This window comes from Silene latifolia, chromosome X, assembly GCF_048544455.1.
Source record: "Silene latifolia isolate original U9 population chromosome X, ASM4854445v1, whole genome shotgun sequence".
In the NCBI taxonomy this organism is placed as follows: Eukaryota; Viridiplantae; Streptophyta; class Magnoliopsida; order Caryophyllales; family Caryophyllaceae; genus Silene; species Silene latifolia.
The window spans coordinates 10,602,110-10,611,522 of NC_133537.1; the positions used below are offsets into that span (position 1 = coordinate 10,602,110).

At 36.8% G+C, this 9,413-nt stretch overlaps 1 protein-coding gene across 1 annotated transcript; it reads left to right on the top strand.

The window, feature by feature from the left end:
* Positions 1-316: 316 nt before the first annotated feature.
* On the top strand, positions 317-7,912 carry LOC141622826 (protein SUPPRESSOR OF K(+) TRANSPORT GROWTH DEFECT 1-like). The gene is made up of 8 exons (XM_074438844.1): positions 317-993; positions 2,898-3,003; positions 4,060-4,258; positions 4,818-4,886; positions 4,967-5,041; positions 5,662-5,760; positions 6,215-6,370; positions 7,486-7,912. Exons 1-8 carry the CDS (start codon positions 513-515, stop codon positions 7,609-7,611), a joined length of 1,311 nt encoding a protein of 436 aa, XP_074294945.1. The 5' UTR covers positions 317-512; the 3' UTR covers positions 7,612-7,912.
* The last annotated feature ends 1,501 nt before the right edge of the window (positions 7,913-9,413 follow it).

Genomic DNA, 9,413 nt, shown 5'->3' on the forward strand with positions numbered 1-9,413 from the left:
ACCAGATCTGGGTAGGGTCCGATAGGATCCAGATCCATATCCGCCACACCAACGTTGGATCCATATCCGACCATATCCGGTGGATCCAAATTTTCCAGATCCATATCCAGATCCATTTTCAAATAAGTGGATCCATATCCAATCCATATTCACAGGGTCCGAAAAATTAGGATTCATATCCTAACCATCAGGATCCGGATCCGTAGATCTGGATTGGGTTCAGGATCCGTTGCCATCTTTAGTTGGAACTCAAAATTCCAAAATTCTATGCTGATCTCGAGCCCAAATTGACTCGATTACACACCTAATTTAGCACGAGTACTTGACAACTTCATTTATTCAGTTTGCCCGCAAAGAGGAGGAACTTTCCGCTCCTACGAAGCTCTCGTTTTCGAATCCAATCACCAGCTCACTCACCTCCAATCAAAAGTCCTCCATATTCCCCGATCATCTTCCCCAATTCACATGTAACCCTAATCAATCCAATCCCCAAATCAATTCCTTCCTTCGAAATGTACAGCAACTTCAAAGAACAAGCAATCGAGTACGTAAAACAAGCAGTAACCGAAGACAATGCCGGAAATTACGCTAAAGCTTTTCCTCTTTACATGAACGCGCTTGAATACTTCAAAACCCATCTAAAATACGAGAAAAACCCGAAGATCCGCGAAGCCATCACGCACAAGTTCACGGATTACCTCCGTCGGGCCGAGGAGATTCGGGCGGTACTTGATGAGGGTGGCGGGTCGGGTAATGGACAGACTGGGGGTGATGCGGCGGTTCAGGCTCGGCCTAAAGGGAAGCAGAATGGAGGTGGAGAAGGCGGTGGCGGAGATGATGCTGAGAAGGAGAAGTTACGAGCTGGATTGGATTCGGCGATTGTGAGGGAAAAGCCGAATGTGAAGTGGAATGATGTGGCGGGGTTGGAGAGCGCCAAGCAAGCGCTTCAGGAGGCTGTTATCTTGCCCGTTAAGTTTCCACAGTTTTTCACTGGTATTGTTTTAATCATCTTCTGTTATATGAGAATGCTTGTATATTTGTATGTATAATGTATATGGTTTGTGGTTTATGAAATTTGGATGAATTGTTGTTTATTTTGCTGAATTTTGAGTAATTTAGCTGAAATTCAAGTGAAATATGTCATAGGGAGCATAATGTAGCTGAGGTTTGATCTAGTCCCTCTGTCCCGGTGAATTCTTTGCGCTTGTTGGTTGTTTCTTTTGTTGAATTCGAGGAATGAAACAAAAGGACGTGGTCTTGTATGGGCTATATGGTAATGTATTAAGGTAAAAACATACTCCCTCCCATCCAAACCAAAGGTTACATTTGACTTTTTGGCACTATTCATGATTGTAGAAAATCTTTGGTATTATTAGTAATGTATAAGAGAAAACATAGTCATGCGAGATCTTGTTTGATTCATCGTCATGAATGCTATAAGAATATCAAGTTTTTATAATTTTAATAATGTGTAACTAAAGATATTCACGTTGCAAAACGTGCCTCGGCAAGCGTAATAAAGTGAAATGTAACCTTTGGTTTGGATGGGAGGGAGTATTACTTAAAAAGGAAATGTAAAGAAATAACTCAGTCATTCATATGTGGAATCCGTAAAGAATTGAGTGGGACAGAGGGAGTAACATGAACATTGTTGAGTTATTGTGGAGTATATGATATAGATTTGTTGTATTTAAGTAGATATTAAGTGTCCGTTAGGGTGACTTTTGGTAGTTGTATTTGAATGTGTTGAATGTCTTTGCTGCAATTGGGTGGTTTAGTGGCGTAGTGATAATATATGGTGGTGTTTGTTTGAGCATCTTAATATTGTTCGCTAGATGAGGTTGTTAATTTGTGTAGGCAGATTTTCCTTAGAGTGATCGACCTTATTCGTTGTTGCATCATAGCTCAGTTGGGTTTGCTCACTTGGCAAGGCTTTGGTGTTTGTGATAGCGGAACATGCTAATTTGGATGTTGAATACAACTGGCTGTATTGAACTTGTTGCTGCAGAGCCTGCAGTAGTAGTTTATGCTTGTGTTTTTTTTAATGGGATCGAGGAGCATATGCTAAATGTGATATGGTTTAAACATTAGACCATGAATTACTTCGGCATGGGTACTTTTGGGTCACATGGATCTCTTTATTGATGACCTCACTAAGTTTTAGTTTCCTACTCGTTTCCTCTTATAACTTTAGGAGAGAGCCTATGAGAGAGGGATAAGTGTGTGCTATGTTAGTATGTTTTGATGGGTAGGGGAGGATTTCTACCAACATGCTATTTGGATTTGCCTGGCATGTGTCTTATGCACTATATGCAGGCAAGGGATACGTGATCATTTTTCTTTTCTATGATGAATATATCACTTAGAGTCTTCATATTTAATCTTGACAGACTTCATGCATTTTTTGGTGAAGTATCTAGGTTGGACGCTTATCTTAAGTACATGAGTTTTACAATTATAGCTTCCATACCTGTGTACTTGAGATTATTTTCTCGATAATGATAAAAAATCAAAACAAAAAAAGGGCGGCGATTTCAATCAAGATTTTTTGGAGAAATGACCTAGCGCTGTACCTGGACATGCACCCTTTATAAGAAAACAAATTTAGTTTATTGGAGAAATGAACAACAGTGCTTCACTTTATAAGAAAACAAATTTAGTTTATTGGAGAAATGACCTAGCGCTGTACCTGGAGATGCACCCTTATTCATAAACTTACAATGGAGGCCAAGTAACACTTAATTTAACACCAAAGGTTTTTTGTTCATTCTCATTTTGTGATAGGCTCATAGGACTTTCAGACTTGGATGAATACAGCTTTTCTTTGGTCGCATGACTTTTAAAGTAATAATTTGGATGCAGGCAATTTAGTCATAACAGGGTCTGTTCTTGTGCAGGTAAGAGACGACCATGGAGAGCATTTCTTTTGTATGGACCACCTGGAACAGGAAAATCGTACTTGGCCAAGGCTGTTGCAACTGAAGCAGACTCGACATTCTTTAGGTAAACATGTGTATGTGCTTAACTGGTTATAACTTATAAGTACTATCGCTGCTAGATAATTAGGTGGTTACTGGTGCATGTAGTGTTTCCTTGAGATCAATGCATTAATTTAGCAAAACAAGCCTCTTATCTTTTGTATGTTCATTTTTGTGCTAAATTTGGTTGCGACTGTCTGAATTCGACTTACCTGCAGTGGTATTGATATCATGGTTGGCTAATATAGCTACCAGTTGAACATCAAATTTGATTGTTTGCTGGTAGCTTTAATGCTGTAAACCTTGTATGATCGTTTGGAAAATATGGGTATGAATCAAATGTTTACCTCAAAAATGTTTGTTAGGCACTTAAATCTTTATGATGTTCAGTCAAAGTTGATAACCAAAGGCTCTTTGGAAAGGGGCTTCACTCCTTCGCAACTTATAAGATACAGACTCTTCATTTTACGCCGAGTACTGCAGTTGTATGCTTCTGCCTTCGGATGTATTTTGTTTTCTGTTGCCTAATATACACCATTATTATGAGAGTATGCAGTTGCCATGGTTTGTCATCTCTGGATTGGGGGATGCAGGGATGCAGAGACCATTCTTTAGTCTTAATGTTATTGTTAGAAGCAGCTAGATGATTCTTATAGATTTAGGAATTAATTAATCTTCTGACTCTCTCTAGCTGCTAAGGTTGCGCTAATTGGTGTCTGCCGTTTCTAGCTGTCTAATGGCTCTACGAAGGACTCCTTTCTGTTTAAAATTGTCGAAATGTGCAACTTAACTTGCACGAAATCACGAATAGGACAGTCCGTATCATTGTTCCATTCATGGGATTTTCCGATTTTCTTTCCCCTGAAATTTAAAATATGTGCTGACCTTGCATTTTTCTTTCAAAGTCAATCCTAGTGATCTCAATTACTTGTAAAAATTTAAACTGTACTAGTAAAGATTCTTAATATTTTAGGTGATTGTTTTTCTCCATTTCTTTCCTCTTGTTGTCCTGGCAGCCCTCTCTTTCTTCATATTTTGTTATTCTCTCGTGACCTTCAATTCTTCATTGTTGCTGTCTCAGCGTTTCTTCCTCAGACTTGGTCTCAAAGTGGATGGGGGAAAGTGAAAAGTTAGTCTCAAACCTTTTTCAGATGGCTCGCGAAAGTGCTCCCTCTATTATTTTCGTTGATGAAATAGATTCATTATGTGGTCAGAGAGGAGAGGGGAATGAAAGTGAAGCTTCCAGGCGTATAAAGACAGAGCTCCTAGTGCAAATGCAGGTGAATTTACTATAAACTGAGCTGTATAACTGTATAGATTTCTATATAAGTTTTTCTTTGGTGTGCTGTATTTATACATGTAATTTGTGTTGTTTCAAAGGTAGCTTATTGTCTGTTCTTATATTAGTGCAATCAAACTCTCTCTCTTTCCCACCCGCTAACACTTTTGGCATCAGTCACTTGTAAGTGTGCTGTGCTTGATTGCACATTCACCTGTTGGTTATGCTTGTAGCGTTTTGCCTCCTTTGATTTTTTTTGGTTTACTTCACTACGTCTGTATGACTGTATGTCGATATAAAACCATCATATTGATGCCCTTTCTTCAAGTTTTTGATGTGCCAACAAATGTGGTATTAGAATTCTGAATCTTTGGCCTCAATAAGGATGACTACAAACCTTTTCACGAATTTGCAGTATTTTGTTTTCCATTCTATTCTATTTGCTAGCCAGCAAACTAACATTGAATAGCTGGAGATCTTATGAATATGAGTTGTATTGCGATCAATTTTTTGGATAATTTGAATGAAGTTTTTATTTATTTATGTTATTGCCTTTTTAGGGTGTAGGACACAATGATGAGAAAGTTCTTGTTCTTGCTGCAACTAACACCCCATACGCTCTTGATCAGGTAAGTTTTTATTAAAAGGAACAATTTCCTCCCATTTTGTATAATATTTTGGTTGATAAACTTATGTATGTTATGTGCAGGCTATCCGACGGCGTTTTGACAAGCGTATATATATTCCACTACCAGACCAAAAGGCTCGGCAGCATATGTTCAAGGTTTGTGTTTTTTGCATAGTCAAGTCCCCCCCTCTCTACCTATGTTCTCATTCTAATGGAGCCAAGGAGTTATTGTTCTTTGGTTATCAGTTAGGATGAAATAGAGCAAAATGACTCCCTAAACGTGCTGCGTTTCTTTTTTTAATTGTGAAATTAAAGTCGCACTATGCATCTTGACATAGTTTTCATTATAAGTTATTCGGAAACAGTTTCTTTGTGCCCTTAATACAAGGACAAGACCGCATACATTCTACCCCTGCTACCTCGCCATTTGCGGGAGCCCTTGAGGAATTTGGGTGAGGAGGTAGTTGTCTCTCTAGCTACAGTTCTATTATTTGCTTATCGTCTTATGGATTGTGATGGAATAAAGCAATAATGACTCATTAAACTAGTCACGTTTCTTATCGTGAAGTAACAATCATTCCATACAATTTTCGACAAGATTTTCATCATAGGTCATCTGGAAATTTACATCCATTCCCACCCTTACCTCGCCATTGGCAGGAGTTTTCGTAGCACTGGGGTAATGTTAGTTGTTCATTCTCTATGTATTCCCTTGATTGCTCTCATATTTGAATGGTATATGTTCTCATCTACTTCCTTTGTTCTATTGTATCCAGGTTCATCTTGGAGACACTCCTCATGACTTGACTGAAAGTGACTTTGAATTCTTAGGCCGTAAAACAGAGGGGTTCTCTGGTTCAGATATATCAGTTTGTGTAAGTGACCTACAAATATGTTACTGTTTCGTTGAAATGTTGTCATAGGTTCTTCACCCTTTTGCACACGCTATAGAACTCTGTAAAAATTGAGTGTGCTATAGTATTGATAGATGAACCAACTCAACCAAAACCTTAAGGTGATGGTTGAGACCCAACTATTATAAATATTCCTATACGCTCCCTCACTCAAATGCCCGTTGGGCTTGAAGAGTGGTTAGTTGTGCACCGGCTCCCCCGTACCGTGTGCTGGGTTTCCACTTCGAGTTTTTGAGGGGTTTTGAGGGTGCCAGGATTTGAACCCGTGACCTTCGGTCACACTGGCTCTGATACCATGATAGATGAACCAACTCAACCAAAACCTTAAGGTGATGGTTGAGACCCAACTATTATAAATATTCCTATAAGTATTTCTTATTATTTGTGTTAATTATGTTGTAAAACCTGCCAACAGGTCAAGGATGTACTTTTTGAACCTGTTCGTAAAACCCAAGATGCCATGTTCTTCTACAAGACAAAAGATGATATATGGATACCTTGTGGGGCAAGGCAGCCAGGTGCTGTGCAAACGACCATGCAAGATCTTGCGGAAAAAGGACTTGCTGCCAAGGTATGCAGTGTGTGTATAATTATTGATTAGCACCCATTCATCGTCGATTTTCCCTTGGTAACCATGAGTAGTTTTGATCGGGGTGCTATAATACCCATTCACTATCCATCTAGTCTTGGATATAGGGCCGTGTATCAGTCATATCAGGCACGGAAGTTTGTGCGGTTTTCTAACTCCCATCAGTCGTACGGACACGGGTACTCCGGGCAAAAGGGTGAGTCCGAGTATCATAGCCCATCACTTCTTTGTGGTTTTGTGCAGGGAACTAATCGTGCACTCATATAGTCATATCCCTTCAAAAGGCAACAAAAATCATACTCAATGTTTCTCTGGGTGATTCATTACTGAATCGCTAGTTTAGGAGATCATATCTGACAGAAGTGTGTGCCGCTTTCTAAGTTCCTTCGCTCCTATGTGGCTTTGGCAATGAAATAATTGTTCAGGCATCTCCCTTTAAATGTAACAAAAATTATACGGATCTCTGGGGTGATTCACTGCTGAATTGCTAGTTTGGGGGAGGATGAATTGTGGAACTCTACATTGGTGGTATAAATAAGAGAAGCAGTCTCAATGGTATTGTATAAAAATTGAATACAACTAACAGGACTAGGTTACTGGTAAATTCATTAAGGGGTGGTAACTGGTAAGGGCTTGGAAGTCGGAACAAAAATTGGAGGAGCCCAGGATTTGAACCATGGACATGTTTAAACTAATGACTGCGAGTCCACATGCTTTATGTACTCCTTACCAAAATATACATGATCTTGGAGAGTCAAGAAGGGCCGGGGTAAGGCGCCTTCTTATCCAAGAGAAGATTTACCTATGCTTGTGGCTTCATTGACACTGAAAGAAAACGTTACCAAGGTCTGGGGTTGCTTGTAATGATGATACTTGAAATTTGAATGTGGAATTTTAAACATGTGGCTATTTGCTTATGATAAATTGGCAATGGTTTCGACCGTCTGATCTCGTATCCCTGCATTTCTGCTTTTTATATTCTTCAAAATTACATGTTGCTAATATACTAGTGAGGCCTGTACTTGTGACTTGGTTAATTGCTTCAGTAGATACCTGTCTTCATTTTCCATCTTCAAGACTAATCATTCTATTTACAGATTGTTCCACCCCCGATTGCAAGAGTCGACTTTGAGAAGGTACTTGCACGACAGAGGCCAACTGTCAGCAAATCCGACCTTGGTGTGCACGAGAGATTCACACAAGAGTTCGGAGAAGAAGGCTAATCTTAACGCTCAGGATTGTGATTTTGGCGTGCTTGCCCAGTTGCCTGGCTTCTGTTGAAGAATTGTCGTCAGAAGTCCTTCGATCTGGAGTTGAAATTCAATTTCTGAAGCTAAATTGTTTATGTTATATAGCTCCAACCTTGTTGAAACAACGCCCTGCAATTGTGCATTATTTTATTTTTCGTTCAATTTGTGTATAATAGCCTTCTGCTTGGAACTGGATGTTGATAACCATTGTACTTATCTGTACAAATTACAGGTTACTTAATTTCACCTTCTTTATCTAGACTAGTACCTTCATGGATTGCCTTTCAAATTCTTAATGTATGTATGTATATGTTCAATTTCACGTCCTATACGATGGAGCATCGTAATTTCTCAAGAGGCTATTTACGTAACATCTTTTCTTTCGATCCCCATGGCAGTGTGAGCCAACACAACTTTCTCAAAGGCTACGAAGTGTGAGAATTAGTCGATTGTTCGCTTGTTCATTGAAAAAACCCAACATTGATCAAAGTTAGGTCATGTAATATTGTACTGAGTAATTAATTAACATTACCAAACGCAAACCAGTGATTCATAACTCCCTGTGTTACTTGTGAGTCATGACTCATATGAATAGGGATGCCAACGGAACTGAACATATGATGAATTGAGAGTTGGAATTTTTTTTATTTCTTTGGACCTAATATTAAACTAGTGTAGATCCCCCGCAAATGCGCGCTAGATATAGATCTTTTAATTTTTAGTGTATTAGTTATCGATTTGAGATTTATATCTCATAATTTTTATAAAAAATAACTAATATTAAAATTAATTAAAAGAATTGAATAATTCCATGAATTGTGTTTTTTTATGAAAATATTTTAATTACATCAAATTATTTTTAAAAAATTATTTTTTCAATTCGTCACGAAGTTAATAATAGGTGATACCGTTTTTATGTATAGATTATTTTAAATGGAAAATTAGTTTAATAAATGAAAATCTAATTTGTTTCCATACATAAGTTTGAGCACTTTGTAGGAAAATTTTTAGAGAAGTTGTATTATCTTAGTATATAGGAGGATTTATATACTTTTTAAATTTGCACCTCATCAATATTTATCAGTTCACTCAATTGTATTTTGATATGAAACAAAAAAATGAAATGGAAAACTAATTAAAAAATTTATTTAAGTTGTGAATTTTTTTTAGTGAATGTTTTTTTTCTCACGAAGCTAATAGTAAGCATGTGTCAAGTTATTCTCTACAGTAATAATTATTGCATTACTGAAAAATTTAGCAACTTATACTTTATAGTTTAATATCAATCAATATATATAACTAAAGGAGGCTTTTTTTCGAATTATACTATTAGCATTAGAATTAGGAGATAATTAATTATTTATAATTTTTCTATTATAATTAGGAATATAATTTTCCTGTTAGAAATGAGAATTAATTAATTATTTTACCATTTTTCTATTAGAAATAGAAATAAATTAACAATTTATTAAGGCTTTTTTTTCCTAATTATACTATTAGAATTAGGTGAAATAATTATTTAAAATTTTTCTATTATAATTAGGAATATAATTTGCCTATTAAAAATGAGAATTAATTAATTATTTTACAATTTTATTATTAGAAACAGGAAATAAATTAATTATCTATAATTTATTAATATTAAAAAATTATTCATTTGTATTTGTTCACTTTTTATTAAATTAAAAGGAAAAAACCTTTGATATATTTATAATATCCAATTTTATAACAACTTTCGATTAAAAAAATGAGGTATTATGAGGCTAAAAGACCCT

Excerpts from the sequence above, each read along its gene's own strand:
- LOC141622826 (XM_074438844.1), top strand. The coding sequence starts at position 513 with ATGTACAGCAACTTCAAAGAACAAGCAATCGAGTACGTAAAACAAGCA. Across the intron at positions 4,887-4,966 it reads CCCCATACGCTCTTGATCAG|GCTATCCGACGGCGTTTTGA; the intron begins GTAAGTTTTTAT and ends TGTTATGTGCAG. Across the intron at positions 5,042-5,661 it reads CTCGGCAGCATATGTTCAAG|GTTCATCTTGGAGACACTCC; the intron begins GTTTGTGTTTTT and ends TATTGTATCCAG.